The sequence below is a fragment of the Aulostomus chinensis genome, chromosome 10 (assembly GCF_037954235.1).
Source record: "Aulostomus chinensis isolate RoL2024-O1b breed Wild chromosome 10, RoL_Achi_v1.0, whole genome shotgun sequence".
Classification (NCBI taxonomy): Eukaryota; Metazoa; Chordata; class Actinopteri; order Syngnathiformes; family Aulostomidae; genus Aulostomus; species Aulostomus chinensis.
The window spans coordinates 10105411-10123901 of NC_141329.1; the positions used below are offsets into that span (position 1 = coordinate 10105411).

Genomic DNA, 18491 nt, shown 5'->3' on the forward strand with positions numbered 1-18491 from the left:
TCTTGTGATTTCAGGTGTGCTATGTGCTCAAGTATGATTTTATTTTTCTTATTAGTTGTCAAAAATAAAATAAAAACCAAACATGATTGTTGAAAACCAAGTTCAGCCTTGCTAATCTTCCACCTCCTTCCTCTCCAAGTTTGCCAAAAATCTTTGAAGAAGGAACACTTTCCCTTTGAGAGCGATAAACATCTCCCATGGATGACTTCAGAGCTTTAAAGCGTGCCTGTCTTGTGTTCTCAGCAAACGTGTAAAACACCATTTGGCTTGACGTCCGTCTGGTTTCTAAAACTGTCCTCCACCCCCGCCTGTGTCCTTATCAAAGACTCTGCACAATCAGTGGTTTATCGCTGCTGGAAATGAGTGCAGGAAGCAGATGTTATTCTGATTAAACGCACAGAGAGGCACACACACCCACACAAACACACCGCCATGTGAGCGGTGCAGCTCCAAGGCCTTAGAGGAGTTGAGGGCCAAGTCCTCCAGTCCGGATTCATAATACCTGCTGAACATGTGCTGCAGAGGGGACACACTGCCAACACACTGGCCATTTTTCATTCTTCTGGCTTGTGTTTAGGTTAAAGCGAGTGACAGTGAAAAATATGGAGCGCAAATCGGGTCAAGAATCTTCTGCTTTGGCCTGTTTCCGCTTTTACACAACCCCTCAATTATATGATGCATGATAGCACGGCAATCAGCTCTCCTCAACTCATGTAATTGCTACAATAGCTGATGAAAATGCAGTGTGTGTGTGTTTGTGAGAATGAGAGGCAGGAAGAACATCATTTGGTTTCTACTTTGATAAGAATGCACTTTGGCACCCCTTTATTTTCTTCACTTTAGGCTATTATTTTACAAACTAGATATAAAAGGACATAAATAAATGACATAAGTTACATGTACCTATAGCTCCTTGACAAAAAAAAAACAAATAAACAAACAAAACAAAACAAAATAAAAAGAGCCCCCTTCAAACAAAAAGTAATGAACATTTCAAACAAAAAAAACAAAAAAAGATTGAGAGAATGTTAGACCTACATGGCTAGATCATATGGCATTGGAAGGCATACAATGACAAACAATTTAACTCGTGTTAACTTTTTTTGTTTGTTTTTGTCTTTTTCAAATTGTCCCAACATTTAAGTAAAGGAAAAAAGTATTTTACAGTACATTCTGGTTTCCTTCCTCGACATGTCTTGCATATTTCCAAACAGGTCCTTTTTTTTTTTTTTTTTTTTTTTAAACGGTTGATAAAACCCAAAAGTAACAACGCTGCCAAAAGGAACGAGCAGTCGAGCTGTATTAAGGACGGAGGTGTTTCTGTGAAGTGTCACTTAGAAGTTTCAAACATTCACGTAAAGAGATAAAGGAAAGAATCTTGTCCAAACTTGTAGCTGTAGGATGTGCTGTGAGATCAAAATAACAAATAATCCAACTGTTTTCCCTTGTTAAGCCTCACTCTGAGCCTTTGTTTTGTACAGGTGCGTCATTTTACACTGCCCCCCCCCCCCCCCCCTTACGTATCCAGAGAAACAGTTCCCATATCTTCTCCTTGACTTGTCGTAAACTCGGAGAGTCCAAACTCCAGTTTCTCTGTAAATCTACAGGTGAGAGACTTTCAGTCACGCTCCTTGTGTGTCCGTTTGCAAACCAACGTCACTGCTGAAGCAGAAGTGGGTTGCAACTCCATGAAAACTGCAAAGTAAATGATGTTGCAGAGTAGAGTTCACGCAACAGGACACACCTCACGTAGTTTTTCGATGACACCAAAGAAAAAAGAACTAAAAAACGAAAACAGAACTCCAGGGTTTTTCTCTTTTATATTTATAAAAAAAAACAAAACAAAAAAACAATACAACTCTATAATCTCCTCTTCCACAGTGGCATGAAAATGGACAAAATTACTGATAGTACTTCAAAGACATCGCACACACACTCTCACACGCTTGTGCACTCACGCTCTCATTCATCCGCTTGTTACTTTACATGCAAACAACAACAACAACAACAAAAAAAACACAAAATAAAAATGAAACATCCAACAAAAAGAAACAAAACAAAAAAAAAAGAAAACCCATTATCCACTGGAGCAGGGCTTCTCGATTATATTACATTCTTCTTATTGTCTCTTTTTTATGCTGTTAATCATTCATAGTTTTTTTTTCCCAGCACGTCGCTGGAGGGCCACAAGCACATGGTGGCTACTTTGTCAAGTTGACATGTTGTGACGGTGGATGTCTTGGATGCTTGGGGATGGATTTGTCATCTCAGTGTCAGGGGAGACTCTCGACTAGAGGAGGGGGAGCAGGAGGAGGAAGACGAGGAGGAGGAGGAGGAGGAGGAGGAGAAGGAGTCCTGGAGGTAGCGAATGAGGCCAGGATCCTGTTTATGATGGACGGCAGCAGCTGGAGACAAAGAGAGAGAGAGAGAGAAAAGAGGCTGCATCAGTCACGGTGGTTTTCAATATAAATAATCTCTGCTCGGCCCCCGGTGCTGACCAGCAATATTCTTCTGCAGCTCTGTGGAACATTCGACTCATTCAACGCCAAAACCAGAGTATCCAGGGACGGCGGGCCGCCCTGTAGCCAGAAAGTATGGATTTTGTGGCATCTATGTATTTACTTGTGTGCACCACATGCTGTTGCGTGTACACAATATAAACAGAACTTACAATAGATGTTTCATCAACATTTGTATTCTAGCCATTGAGTTACACTGAAATTCAACAGCTGAAATGTGCATAAAATGTGAATTCTACACTTAATAGCTCTTGTTTCAAGCAGCTTTGATTTTGTTATTTTTATTGCTTCTAATATTCAGTCTACCCACGTTGATATAGAAGATCCAACAAATGATGAAATACAACGTTAAAGTAGAGCTGGGCCAACAACAATAGTTTCACCATTTCCTAATATCTGTATTTGACGCTATACTATTTTTGGTTTCTGGAATGTTCTCGTTATAGAGCAGTTTTATTTATCTCTTGACTAATTTCAAAGTTTTTAAACATTTATATGATAAATCAGTGAAGAAAATAATAATTGGTTCCAACTCAACAACATAACCAACTAACCCCACACACACACACACACACACACAAAAAACCTCCATGCAAAGCTCCATTGAAAATTACACTTTTAGTGTCACGGAGGCTGAATTAGACTGCAGTGGTTCCGGCTGGTTGACACTAATACACTGGCAACAGGGACTTATAAAATAAATCCAATAAATCATTGCTGTCACGTAAATTTAATTAATTACGTCAGTGAACAGCAGCGGTACGAACTTGCCTAGTAAGATAAATCCAAGCCTGCAATCAACTTGCGGTTGTGTGTTCATTTTTTGTGTATAAATTACAGCCTAAAAAAAAAAAAAAAGGAAATCTTGGCACAAAACACGAGGCTGAATTTGTAGCATTTGATATAACAACAACAACAACAACAACAACAACAACAAAAACAGCAACAAAAACAAAACGGCCTTCCAGGGACCATGATGACATGCTGCGCGTTCCCAGTTCCTGGGCGTTTTGTTCGACTGGGATCAGCAGCTGATTAATTCTTCTCAAGCCTTCCAGACTGATCACGAACCAATAGCTATTGATCGGCTCTGGCTGCCTGAGAAAGCGCAACCTGCTTGTTAATTAACACCGTTTCTGGGACTTAAGGGTCAGGGCTGGAATCGCTTTTGGCGGGTAGACCTTCTGGGTATTAGAAGCACAGTGCAATTACAAGGGGACTTAGAATTTAATGCTTTTATTTGTCTTGTTTTTAAAGTGCCTTTTCTTTTCTTTTTTTTTGCTGTGAGAAACCTGGAAAGAAAACAGATGCCATCAGTTCTCACCTCAGTGTGTGTTTTGAGTCCATCCTCTGTGTATCTTCTTATTTGTTTTGGGGGATGGTGTTGATTTATTCCCCATCCATATTGCCGTTGTTGCATACATTTCTCCAAATAAATCCAACCCAAAAAAAAGTCTTTCGAATTGCTTTACAGAATTTATAGCGCCAATTTAACGGGGTCCAAATAGCTGTCCATCAAAACTGGTGAGGAGGAGTTGGGAGGTCCTGCTGTGGGAGGGGGTACCCGACTTCCACTCTGATGGGGTTATGAATAGAAGAATCCAAAGTGTGTGTTTTTCAGAGGTGTTGGAGGGCATTTTGGGGAAGACGGGGGAGTTGGAAGGCTCCTCTGGAAGATCAAAAACATTCTCAGCAACATCCTGAGGGCGACACAATACAGCATTCTAGGAGAGAAACGAGGCCAGAGCAGAGCAAAAGAACAACTAGAAGCCCTCCCTGCGCCGCCGTCTCCCCACCGAGTCCAACGCCCAACCTCTGACGGTCGAGATCCTCCATGTTATCTGTGAGACAGCAAACAGGTCCAGCTGAGAGAGAACAAGTGAGGCCAGGGAAGCCTGCAAGTCCCACACAAACAATTCATGTACAATAAACACTGTCACAGGAAATCAAAAAAAGATCTGCTCTGCGGATTATTCCAGAAGTTCCAGAAGCAAACACTCTGCCCAGAGGAGGAAGAAAGGTACGTTTCCCCCTTGACTCGCTATTTCCTCCAAACCATTAAAGGCACTCCAGATTGGCCTCTCGGAAGCACTTTTCCAGCCGTTCCATCATCTATCCATAAATGCTGCAGACAGGAGTGTCCTCTCCAAAAACAATGAAAAAGGGCAAGATAAAGGTCTGAATTTTAAAAAGTGCCATGTCCACCACTTTTTTCTTCATCATCTTCTTTTCTTTTAAATCCAATTTAAAGTGCATGGATGAGGTAAACTATTTCTTCATAGTTTATGTGTCTCTTTTTTTGTAATATTTCATCTTTTTTTTTTAAATGTATTATTACGTTTTTATGTTTTTCGTAAGAAATGAAGTTGCTTTGCTCCTTTTTTCCTTCTTCTTTGTTGTAAATTTCAGACGGGAACCATTCTGCCTTGCAACTGTTGCATTTGGGAGAGCATTCCCTGGACACTGGTCAGGATCTTGTTCTGGTGCGCTGCAGAGGAGATGCCTATGCGAGCCATGTCCCTTAAAAAAAAAAAACAAAGAATCAGACATTTACATTTAAACATGACCGTTTCTTCACCAATCGATTCAAGGAATAGTTTGACATTTTGGGTAATTTTTAAATGCATAATCCTCCAGAGAATTAGTTGAGGATGTGAAAACTATTAGGACAGCTAACTTAACATGAGCAGCTTAGCTTGGTTAGCTTTGTCTTGTAGTCTGCTGAAAATCTCCCACAACCTGTTAACTCTACTTTTTTGTTTTTTGTTTGTTTGTTTGTTTGTTTTCTGTTCAAGATTAAATATACGAAGTATTTTGTGTTAATTAATATATTTATTTTGGCAAGCTATGACCTGCTGTCTTTAATATTTATCTTACGCTAATACCATCATAAGCTCTAAATCTAGAGTATATTTAAAAATGAAATTGGTATCCAACCTAAGTTCCATTAAAATTGTTAAGCTATTGTGCATCGTACCTTCATTTGAATTAACTTATTACAATTCATGTATCACATATTATCATATTATTCTACATGACACTTTATGAGAAGTGAAATTGTGTATGCAGTTTGTCAAAACTGGAAAAAAAGAGCTTAACTTTTAATATTTCAGTTAAATATTTTACTGAATTATTTATTTATTTCCAGGAATCATTTTCTGTACCATACTTTATTTTATTCTATCTACAGTACAATGACTTGTCTGTCTGCTTTCACTGACATTTACATAAATGAAAAGAAGAAAAAGTTTCTGCTGTGTTGGCTAGCTTGCATCTTGTCCTCTCTCCTCTCTCACACGCTTGTTCTCCTTCAAACTCACTCTTGTGTCATGTGGACCACAGCCTCTGGAGTGGTGTAGCCGGCAGCTGTGAAGTTGTCGCCGTATCTCTCCATGCCTATGGCCTGCAGCCAGTCCTCCACTGTGCCCACGGCTGAGGACGCCTCAGGGCTACCTGGCTCCAGTAGGGTGGTGTTGGGCCTGGTGGGTGGAGGACAGATTTGAATAAGAGGAATTTGGGTTTTTGTCAGCTACAGACTTTTTCAACTATCAGTTAGGTTTGTTGACGTTTGAGGCTCCAGCATGCAAGCTTTAACCAAACCATGATGTGTGCAACTGTCTTTGCAAATTGAAAATAAAAGTTACTGCGTGATAAAGTGCTTCTGACTTGAAAGGCAATGATCCGCTGTGTTACACTGTCTGGAGCACCACTGATTCATGACCACTACAGCAATGACAGCATTATGGGAAAGAGAGTTTCCTTGTCGCGATGCTCTTTTACGGGAGTATGACACATATGGTGCACCTCCTGTGATGACACAGAGCTCCCCACAAACCACACGCTGATGAACTGCAGGTCTGTGAGGTATAGTTCTGGTTTGTGTCCCTGTGTTCTAGGTCCCACCTGAAACCATGCCAAGTCAAACACTGTTCCTCCTGGGTGTGACCGACATAGTTGATCCTTTATTTTTTTCTTTATAGAAAACTCACACACATACTTTGTTGACCGCATGGTGGAGTTCCTCCTCAAATTCAGTTAATCATCAGCAGAATTACCTCCCTCTCCTTTTACTCTCTTTCCGTCAGCCATGAAACATTTACATGAGGGCCAGGCGAGTCTGAGTCTGAGCAATCTGCTTTACTGACTCTCTCACTTTCACACAATCTATCATTCTCTTTTAAAAAAAAGAATGTTCATTTGAACTCTGAGAGCAGGATGTCAGACTCTTTAATAAGTCATCTTTTGTCAGAAGGAGGAAAAGTACATGCATCGCCACACTTTCCCCTACGCTTGTGTACCTGTAAAAGCTACATTTATAGGATCCAGTCCTGCTAATTACTCCGCAAAGGCTTCCCGTTTTGTGTGTGTGTGTGCTTACACACTCATTAAACTCCTACAGACTCCCACTGGCCTGAGTTGAGTCTGTAAACACATGTAGGTCATTCCTGACACGTTTAGCTGCTCAAGAGTAATGGTGTCTGCGCTGGAGGGTCGTGTTTGTTTTTAACTTGGCGTTACATCGTAATTCTCCCTCCTGTGTTAAAGCGGCAACATTCCTGACTGTACAGCACCAATAAAGCTCGTTTGCAGAGAAATCCATTATGGAGGCTGTTTGTGCTGAAAAGAGCCACACTTTGCTGGTAGATAATGTTTAATGGTTAATGTAAATACCAGAGAGGGAATAGAAGGATTGGTGTGTGTGTGTGTGTGTGTGTGTGTGTGTGTGTGTGTGTTGTGTTTAAGAGGTATAATATGACATGTGAGATACAATTTTTTGCACAGACTCGACTCGGCTGAGCAGGCTAACAGACACAGCAGATGAGTTGATGCACGCTTGCTTAAGACAACATATTTGTGGACTGTCAGTCTGACCTATTGGGAAATATATTGCTCCGTTCTGTTATTTTGACTTAGTTTAAAATTTACTAAAATAACACAGAACCACAAATAAAGGAAGAGTTCAGCCAAACTGCCCAAACAAATCAGGACATCATATAACATAATCTCTGGTATCCTGCCACTGTCAACAGTTTTCTCCGAAAGTAGCTGATTTAAAAACTGCTGACATTCGTCTCCATGATTCAGTGATTAGAGAAACACAGTGGGACATTGTATCTAGACAGCATCACTCTACGAATGTGTTTAATGTCATGTTTCAACACTCCAAACTTGACAAATGAAGTTCCTTTCACCTCCATTGTAATGAGCTGGAGACAGAGACAGAAAAAAACCAGAGCGAACACAAACAAAAGCGTCTGTACAGCAAAATTTAAGATGGAACCTAAGAGGAAGTAAAATCATAACACCTTGATTCTGTCTTTGTGTTCTTCTCTCACCTGACAGCAGTGTCTCCCCCAGTCCTCTTCAGAGTGTTGGGGTTACGGATCAGCTTATCCAGCATGTTGACTATCTGTCCAAACTTTGGCCGGTCGGCTCTCTCTCTCTGCCAGCAGTCCAGCATGAGCTGATGGAGCGCCACTGGGCAATCCATGGGCGGTGGCAGCCGATAGCCTTCATCAATAGCTTTGATCACCTACAAAGCAGATGGATGCTGTCGTCACCGTGTTTTCTATTTCGTCCGTAGACAGCTGGACTATGGTACTAACTGTTCGATTACAGCAAAGAAAAAAAAATTCCCTATAATTTTAAACCCGACTCATCATCCTTCTTGTAGAACTTCCACAATAAATTCAATTCTTTGTCATTCGTGTGTGGTCATGTGTCATGAAAAGGGACAATATTGCTGGGTATTTGATCATAACCATGTTAAATGAGGAAATATTTTCTAAAAAAGGGAAATAGGTAAATATTTATGAGTTTCAGCATTTTAACCAAACTCCCGTCGCATATTACTCATGATGATCTGGAAATCTTGTGACTTACATCTTGGTTACTCATGTCCCAATATGGTCGTTCTCCATATGACATCACCTCCCACATGACGATTCCATAGCTCCACACGTCACTGGCCGAGGTGAACTTCCTGTAAGCGATGGCCTCGGGGGCCGTCCAGCGGATGGGGATCTTCCCTCCCTGTAATTGAAGGATGGACTGATTAATAAAAGATGACAAAGCAGACAAGCAAGGTGACACACACACACACACACACACACACAAAATTGAAACGCACGCACACACAGTCGGACACACACTCACCCTAGTGGTGTAAGCAGCCTCGGGGTCGTCCTCCAACACACGTGACATGCCAAAGTCAGACACTTTGCACACAAGGTTGCTATTGACCAGAATGTTGCGAGCCGCGAGGTCACGGTGGACGTAGCTCATGTCTGACAGGTACTTCATGCCTGACGCGATGCCGCGCAAGATGCCGACCAGCTGGATCACCGTGAAGCGACCGTCGTTCTTCTGCAAGAAGAAAAGAAGGTAAAATGTTCTTCATGAAAACTTACTGGCATCTTAATTGAAAAATATTGTTCGATCATACACAAGTGGTCTCAACCCTCTAATGCAGCACTCCGAATACATTTATACTAGATTTTGTTTGTTAAATACTGAGATATTTATCTGTTGATTATTTTGTTACATACAGTACATTTTTATGTGTCCTTCCAGTCACTGATTCATTTGAACCTGCTCATTAATGTATCAGAAGCTAATGAACACATGTTACGGGGGATTCCAAATATGCTCAACACCCTTAGAACCTTTCTATGACGTATAGAGCATTTGAAGGGTATGTGACGCACCACAGGACATGACAATCTAGATATATGTAGTCTATTTTTGATTCACATTTTTCTGTTACGCATTTAAAGTTTTTATCGATGTGACTATGCTTACATGACATAAAGCACTTGCATATTTACAGATGGGTTCATAAATGTTCCAAACTTCTTACAAACTTTTTTATGGATGCATCATGAAAGCAGTCATGACTGTTCACCAAAACCTCACTAAACACTACCAACAGTCCTGTTAAATTTATCCTGCTCACCTTGACTATTTCCAGGATAAAGCTGCTAATCATAATCTAAAGCCTAAAGTTTAGTGAACCTTGTCAACTCAGAGGTGAAACCTGTGTTCAACTCTTGTCGGAGGAATGCTAAGTCGATCAAGGGGAGGATAAAGATTAGGGCGAATGTTTGCGAACAAACGCTTGTAATTTTGGTGGATGACATTACAGAGATAAGATGGGATCAGCACGCTACGGTCGTATCGCACATATACGTGTGCACATGTGCGGCAAACGAAACGCATGACTGACCCTCAGGAATGCATCCAGCGATCCGTTTTCCATGTACTCTGTGATAATCATCACTGGCTTACCTAGAGAGAGAAAGAAAGAGTGAGAGAATGAAAGGCAGATGATTATGGAGGTAAACGATGCACATGACAGCTCAGCACAGCGGGGGAACGGGGGGGGGGGTTGTTCTCAAGGGAACATATGTATGTGTGTAGTATGAGTGTGTGTTAGCCCATCTATCTCTGTCCCGCAGTGATTTAATTAGCTCAGTGTAACGGTTGCCCTGACGTCCCCTTCTTTCCTTGCACATGCGGAGGCATCTCCTCTAAAATAAAACCACAGAAAACACACACACACACATACACACACCATCTTGTATTTATGCAAATATGAACTGACTGGAGACGCATTATCCAAAGTCTCATCACAGTCACCACCCCAAGTCCCTCTGACTCTCTATTTATGTCACTCACTGTCCCTTTGCCCTCTTTCTCCTCTGCCAACTTTTGACGTGTCTGTCACTCTCCTGCTAGTTCCTCTCTATTGCTTTCTTTTTTCCTCTTCCTCACTCACACTTTCTGTCCCTCCCTTCCCAGCCACTCCTCTCTGGCCTTTGTCACCCCATCCCTCTGTCATCCTCGCTCCCTCTCTCTTGGGGTAGCGTCTGTGTCTTTATCTGAGTTGGGGCAGGCGGCAGGGAGGGTGGACATTCCCTGGTGGGTCTCTGTCTTTGTGTCCCCCAGGATTGGAGGGGGAGGTAGCGGCCATGAGGAGAGGAAGAAAAAAAGGGAGGAGAGGGAAGGGAGGGTGGCTTGTTTTTATCCCAGAACGCCAGTAAGCTGATGCCTAACCAGCCATGGCAACAACACATGCCGAACAGAGCTGCCACAAATTCCTCTGAGGATGCTGCTGTTCTTTGCGTTCCATTTCAAGTGGCACAGTTAAGGTGGACTTAAAAGCTTATGGTGTCGAGGAGAAGTGCTGAGTTAAGCTCGCCGACTTGAGTGGAGCTTGTGTGAAACCTCTCCTGTGCTCCTGCAGAATGCCTCAAGTAGCAGAGAGCCAAGCAGTTGGCAGCTGGGGTCTAGAAGGTGAAGTTCCACTCCGCAGCAGGCTGCTCGGCATGCCAAAAGGCCGTCAGTCACCGCCTTGCCCGCCGTGTGATTGGCACCCCATTAATCACGGGGCACTACGGCAATGTCCCCAAAAAGAGGAAGTGGAGTTAAAGTTGGGAGAGAGAGGGGGCCTTCTTTGTCAGCCATCTTTGTTCTCTTTGTTGCGAGCCTCTGCCCCAGGGCCACCGATGATTGACAGCTCCCCAATCAAGTCTGAAGACCGTCTGACCTGTGACCTTAAACTCTCGCCTTCCCAGCCCCACCCTCTTCCTCCTAGCTTATTTGCATGCTAATTCCTTGTTTACTGAATGCGCCATGCCGCCTTTGGCAATGAACTCTGGGTATATGGCCCTGCCAGTGGGCCGATTATCACCCGCCAACAAAACAGGGGATGGAGAAAAACGCAACAGGGGGACAATATTGGAGGATCATTGGGCGAATGCTCCTCTGAGACCTAGAAAAGTTTTATACTTTGATGCTCGTGGTTTTTCTTTTTTTTTTAAATCAGCTGTTCAACATCTGAGGTCAAATGAAAACTTAATTTAGAAACTGGATTCAAGATGGTGGACTTTGGAATTATTTTATAATTGATGAGCCTAAATTTTCTCTGTTGGACATGCCAGCAAACTTGTGCCACATTGAGAATTCCTTTTAGCACGATTGTAACAGAGACGGGAGTGCAATTCGAATAATGGATTTTTAATAGATTCCGCTGACACACTCAAGTGTGAAGGACTAATTTGCCCAAACCTTGTGTCAAGCTCTTAGAAGTAAGAGTGGAAGGAGGTGGAGTGGGAGTTATCAGATGCCCTTCTTGCTTTGGCTCACCAGCTTTTCATGTCGGCTACTGTCACCACCATGCAGCTCGTCTGCTTCTCCTTCATCTCTCCCTCTGTCTCGCTCTGTCTTTTTCAGCCTCTGGTTCAGTAGCTCTGCTTTCTCTCCCTGCTGTTGTTCTCTGTCTTTCCTCCAATCCATCAGCTCCTAACCGCCTCCCTGTCGCTCCTTCTCTCCGCATCTCTATTTTCACCTTCCTTCACTGCCGATGTCTTCCCCCTTCCTCCTGTCCATCTGTCTGCCTTTTCTTCGTCTTTCTCGCCATGTGTCTCTCGAGGTTTGTGAGGTCACTCCCCGTGGTGAGAGGTGTTGTAGGTGATAAGCAATTTTGCCTGTGTTGCTGTTCACTTTCTGCTCTGGCTAGGATAAGTGTGTGAATGTGTTTTGTGTACGTGTGTGTGTATGTGTGTGTGTGTGCCAAAGTGAGAGACAGCGTTATCTAGCACAGATAGGGCCAGGCTGTTGTGTCACGACACATTAAGGCACTTCATCCATCTAACCTGAGACGAGGCAGACCGTCAGCTATGGTAACACTCACGCACACTTGCATGTAATCAAAGGCACACAGACATGTGCTGACAAGACATTCACACATGCACACACACACTTCTATCCTGACAAACAGCATTGGGGTTGGGGGGGGGGGATATAAGAGGTTGCGAGAAACAGAGACACAGAGAGGAGTGGGTGCCAAGGGCAGAAGGAGGGGGATTTAGCTGGTGTTTTGTGGCCATGCAGCAGCAGATAGAGGAGGTATAGGGTATCACTCCCTAACCCCAAACACATTTATAGCTGACATCATGATTAATGAGCCTAGCGCCGCACTACAGGGTCTGTTCCTGGACCCATTAGACCCACCCCCCAACTGCCCACCTTGCACTTACTCCCCACCGATGCTGGACCCTTTCCATCTGGACAGAGCCCAATTGGGGATACCCAGACACCGACATCCATATAAGTGTTCAAATAACTTAAGGTGCTGTTGGTACTGAGGTATCAAACACACACCTTTGCTATGAGCTAAGCTAGTAAAGGTTAGTTTGTCCACACCCTCACCCTTCTCTGAAGTCACCCAGAATTAAAACTAAATTTTATGCAAACGCAATCATGTGATTGTCAGTTTAGATTAATCACACTTTTCTCCAACTATGTAATTTCAGTCAAATTCTGTTCAATCCTGCATTTATTTCCATGACAATGAAAGAAAATTAGACCTACATTTAGTGACCACGCCCTCCAGGTGAATGATGTTCGGGTGATCAAACTGGCCCATGATGCTGGCCTCTGATAGAAAATCCCTCCTCTGCTTGTCAGTGTAACCGGCCTTCAGTGTCTTGATAGCCACGCAGATCTCTCTCTTGCCTGGCATCTTCAAACGGCCACTGCAGACCTCACCAAACTCCCCTGAAAAACACACACACACACACACACACACACACACACACACACACACACACACACACACACACACACACACACACACAAGGTTAGGTTTCAAACTGATACACAAGCACTATGATTCTACACTGCACAGACTATAAATCAAATCGAGCAGGTGAGAGGTTTTGTGTGTGTTTGTGTGTGTGTGTGTGTGTCGGTTAGAAGGGGTCTGCTTTAAACATTGATCAGGGTCTCTAATCCCTCACTCGGCCCTCCCCCTCACTCGCTGGAGCAGAAATAGAGGGGAAATGGATATTGATTCTTTCTCTTTATTATTTTGTCATTGGATGACTTTTCTCTAACCATGCAGACGGTACAGACAACATATTTAGCCTCTGTTGTTCTTTTTTCTTACTTGTTGACCTCTGTAGAAGCGCACCAAATGTTAGAGTCTGAGAAAATGATGTTTATTTATCCTCAAGGAGAGTATATAAATGCATCAACAGCAACACAAAAAGAAGGAAACGTAATTGCATGAAGCAAGCAATCATTCTCTAATTGCAACGAACAACAATCATGGTAACTGATAAATAGAAAACAAAATGTTGTCCCTCACCAATGCCAATGACCTTCTCGATCTTGATACAGGATGCGTCGATCTCTTTGGCAAACTCCCGGACAGCTTGGTTTGGGTCCTCGTAGGTAAAGGGGTCGACGTATATCCTTACTCCTGAGTTTGGAAAGAAAGGAAGTAAAAAAAGAGAGAAGGAAAAGAGTGAAAAATGAAGGTTAATTCATTCTGGCATTTACTCTCCATCTGTTCTTTATTTCCATCGTGCTGCAGGCTACACTGCCTTCCTCTTCCTCCCCCTCATCCTTTCTTCTTTCCATACTTCTGTTCACACTCACTATTGCTTTTCATGTCTCCATGACTTAGTCCGATGAAGACGGAGCTCATTAACTTGAAATGTTTGTGAGGCAACAATAACTGATGGCTTGATAATGAGGTGATTGGGGATCCAAGTGTTTTTACTTCAAAATGGGTTGCAAAGCACATGAGCACACCTGACAGCGCTAATCTTTTTCAATTAAAGCGTGTGTAGGTGTTGTGCGTTACCTTGATGTAAGTGCTTCTCTTCGTCAGCGTCCTGCTTGGCCTTGCTGTACTTACTCCTTCTAGGGGCAAAAAAAGCAGGACGGTCAGTTGGGGGTCATGCAAAATGTACAGTTTCAAATGTCAGGCAGTATGTTTAAAAAGCATTCGCATCCCCCATAAAAGAAAAAAGAAACAGATTCGTCCTCTAACAAAGAATCTTGCAACACACTTGTACATCCCTTAAATCCTGTGAGGAGGCTGCACAATTATAGATCACCAATGATATATATATTTTCTTTAATTATTCACTCGAGGGTGTTTTTTGGGGGTTTTGCCTCCTCATTTTCTATGGCCATTTTTCTAAAGACTTAAATGGATGAACGAATCTGTTCATTCTCTAGGAGATAAGTTTGATACCACGCTGTCATTTAAGTATGTACCTGAGCTGGTTAGCTTTGCGTAAAATGGGCTTGTTAGAAGATCAGAAATGTTCCGAAGCATAATTACTGTTAATTTAGGCGATCTTGATCAGCTCAGGTGGTTATGATGTCAAACAAAACTTCTTAATTTAGTTTTGTGAATTTACATTAATTATTTTGGTTAGGTTTTGTATAGCTAATGTAATGTTACTTTTACTACCAATTTGCTGTCTACTGATTGAACAGCAGATTTCTCTGGGGGGCGGCCATGTTGCCTGTTTGCTGATATTGTATGAATGCTCTTTACTGGGAAATGGGACCTTTCCAAAACATCCACAACGCTTCACACATAAAAAATATAAATAAATAAAGTTAATCTCAAACTCAGCTATAAGTACATTTGAACAGAAAATGGAATTTAAAAAGCTTACTGGAGTGAATTTCTAAAAGTAGAGTGCTATTTTTTTTTTCAAATTCGTCCCATTTGAGCAATGTTTTATTACTTTTATTTGCGGAAATTATTTTCCAATTAAAAAGCCCTAATACTTCAATTTCACAGCATTTCACGAGGCAGTATTTTAATTTTAACTTTGCATATTCATATCTTACACTCAAAACACATTAATGCGTCAGCATTAATATTCCAAAGTCTGAAAGGGGTCATTTTACATGCTAGAGTACAATCATTTTCCTGCTAGTTTCGTATTTAAAGAGTGTTATTACCACTTCTAATCAAAGAAAAATATATTTCTATCACAAGCCAACTATGTGTACAACAAGAACTTCTGATGGAGGAGCCATGCGGGTATAAAAAGCTGGAAACCAATCCCATGGAAGATGCTCTTAAATCCCTCAAGCAGCCTGACACCTGTGCTCATATTGATGCGTTAGGTCAGAAGTGGAAGTGACCAGCTGTGTGAGACATTGTCCTCGTCTATGGTTGTGTAATGATGGTAAACAGCTACATGATTACAGTCCCTCCCCACAATCACAGGATGGCCACAGCAGCACAATGACAGCAGCCGTCACATGCATATAAAAAAGGCAAAGACAACCACCTGCTTGGCTGAGGAGACAGGCAATCACATGGAAAGCGAGGACACAAAAACTCACACACACACACACACACACACACACACGCAATCAACAGCCCCTTTCAGTCCCAATCATTCTCAACACCAATACACACATGCAAACAATGATTTGGTTTCCCTATGAAGAGGCACACACACACACACACACACACGTAGGCATGAGCGGCTAAACACATGCCACTAACAGGAGAGCACGCACACACACACACACACACACACACACACACACACACACACACTTGCTGTAATCAACACACTAACTATTAACACTTCCCTTCCCCCAAGACCCCCACACACATGACACATGAAAACAATACTATTTTTTCTGCATATGCATGAACACACACACACACACACACACACACACACACACACACACACACACACACACACACACACACACACAGTGTGGTTAACACCCCTGAGGTGAGGCAGCCCCATCTGCATGTAATCCCATCTGTGTGATGGTGCTTTGTCCTGCTCGCTGGTTAACACCCTGAGATTGGGTCACTGCACATCCACCTGATGCCTCTCTTTCTCTCTCTCTCTATATATTCTATCTCCTACTTTTCATTGCCCGCTTATCTCATTGTCCACACTCCCATCCTTCTTTTTCTCTTTTTTCACCCTCTCTCTTTCATTCTTCTCCCAGCAGTCAGCAAGGCACAGCAGGGGAAAATAACTAGCGGCCCAGATTAGAGCTGCTAGCTGAGACGAGTGGGGACGGATGCAGAGGACAGGGAGCGAGGGGTCACTGATTGCATCTCTTCAGCTGTCGGAGCTGTCAATCACATCTCCGGTGTGGCGAGTCATCACTCATTCTATGTCAGTGCTAGCTGTATTGCTCGGTGTGTGTGTGTGTGTGTGTGTGTGTGTGTGTGTGTGTGTGTGTGTGTGTGTGTGTGTGTGTGTGAGTGAGTGCGTGTGTTTTTCCGGTGACGTCCATCTCCTTGACAGCTACTCTTCCAGGTGCTAAGCAAGACATCCCTCATCTCAAAGGGAAGAGGAAGCGACAGAAAGCAGAGAAGACAGAGGTAGGAGGAGGGATGAAGCCCACCTTCGGCTTATGACGAACGCACTGATGAGAATGAGGAGGAGGACCACGCTGCCCACTACGGACACCAGTAACACCGTAGAGTTGGCCCCGTCTCCGATAATTGGTGCTGGCACTGAGAGAGAAGAGCAAAAATGAGAAGAGGAGAAAAAGAGTGATATCACAGCAAAAAAAAAACCTAGCATATGTATATTTTGTGCTTATCAGACCTCCGTTTCACACCATCCACATCTCTGTTCGCCTCACACAGAACTCAGAGCTCTTGCTCCCTATCCCCCTGTTTTTTGATTACCCCATAAAGACTCCTGCTCGCTTCATCGAAAGACAACCACAGCTCATTAGGATGTGTGCTTGACCATGTCATTATCATGCGTCGCGGCCCCCATCTGCATTACAATGGGGACACCTGGTCATCTCTGCTACCGTTTACGTCATATTTTGGCATACAGTTTCCCTATTTTGTTGACCTTTAGGAGGCTCTAAGAAAAATTGTTTTAATATTCAAAGTCGGAAACGTTCCATGGGACTTAACAGGTAGATATGGTAATATGTGGCATTTAATAATAGTACACTGGAAATTTGGGGACAATTTATACCAACTACATTTTGTATTTGTCATACAAAGATATAAATATAATTATTTTGTATTGTCATAAGCAGATATACACAGATTTTAGCTGTGTAGAATATAGATGAAAAATCAAAAATAAAACCAGCAAGCAGCAGAAACTGTAAAAACACCTTTTGCTTTAGTATCGACTTCAACTATTTGCTCACAAACTGAAATATCATTGATCAAACGTATTGAGCCTGGCGTTATCATCAATAATGACTTGACCGAATGTAAATCTTGAGGTCAGATATTTGGCTTCAAAACCGCTGCAGTAGCTTGAAATGAGTTAATTCCCACATATTCATGGCAAAGTTCCTGAAATTTACCGGATATCTGTCACCCATTTGCAACCCAACCAAAAATTGTCTTATTCCTCTCTGTCTGACACTATCAGATAGATTTTTTTATCAGATTTTCTCGAGATCCTTTGTTTTTCTGTGGTTGCTCCATCATATCGACTGGAACATTTCTAAATATAATTATACACACATTTCACGGAATCTCAACTATATCTGTTATTTTATCTCCACTAAAATTCCGTGAAACGTCTGATCTTAAGTCCACGAATGTAAGCGCTTGTTATCTTTGGGTTTTGGACTGCAGTTGAAACACTGAACAAGCTTTTGTCTTTACTACAATCACATTTACTGCTGCGTAGCAAAACACGTAACAAAAATTAAGAACAGAAATGTTATCTTTCTTCAAAAAAAAGATCAACAGTTAGAATCCACTTGAGACTCGAATAAAGGAATTTCCTACGGTTGCTAGTTACTTGCTGTAGCACCACTTATCTCTTAAATGGCAGGTACTTTTGATAAAGGACATAGAAGAGATGAACTCTTAAAAGATGCTCTCATAGCAGGATTTTGCAGGAATGGACATGATTGAGTTGAATTTGTCATCAGTGAGCGGAAGAGATGAGGCTCGACTCACCAGAGTTAGTCATGAACTCAAAGGGTCCGCTGAATTCCCCATAGCCGGCTGCTGTGCGTGCACGCACATGAAACACATAGGAGGTTATAGGGGTGAGACCTTTGATGTCTGCGTTCCTGGATGAGGTCTTTATGATTCTGTAGCTTCTTTCATTCTGGTCCTGCAAGAAAAGACCAGAGTCAGAGAAACAGAGGGAAAAACAATTGACTTTGTAATGAGAACAGTAT

General features: G+C 42.4%; 1 protein-coding gene across 3 annotated transcripts in view; it reads right to left on the reverse strand.

The window, feature by feature from the left end:
* Positions 1 to 450: 450 nt before the first annotated feature.
* epha4l (eph receptor A4, like) overlaps positions 451 to 18491 on the reverse strand; it is a 53071-nt gene continuing 35030 nt past the window's right edge. Inside the window, exons 7-18 of one of the 3 annotated variants that reach the window (XM_086215980.1) lie at positions 18265 to 18424; positions 16722 to 16833; positions 14173 to 14228; positions 13672 to 13785; positions 12894 to 13079; positions 9745 to 9806; positions 8676 to 8885; positions 8403 to 8552; positions 7856 to 8052; positions 5840 to 5998; positions 3844 to 5039; positions 571 to 2405 (exon numbers count right to left, since the gene is read on the reverse strand). In XM_086215980.1, the coding sequence (XP_086072106.1) occupies positions 4925 to 5039; positions 5840 to 5998; positions 7856 to 8052; positions 8403 to 8552; positions 8676 to 8885; positions 9745 to 9806; positions 12894 to 13079; positions 13672 to 13785; positions 14173 to 14228; positions 16722 to 16833; positions 18265 to 18424 (1521 nt within the window). In that variant the 3' untranslated portion in view covers positions 571 to 2405; positions 3844 to 4924. Of the gene's footprint in view, positions 2406 to 3843; positions 5040 to 5839; positions 5999 to 7855; positions 8053 to 8402; positions 8886 to 9744; positions 9807 to 12893; positions 13080 to 13671; positions 13786 to 14172; positions 14232 to 16721; positions 16834 to 18264; positions 18425 to 18491 lie in introns of all 3 variants that reach the window. The other 2 variants (XM_086215979.1, XM_086215978.1) reach the window with 2 other exon arrangements.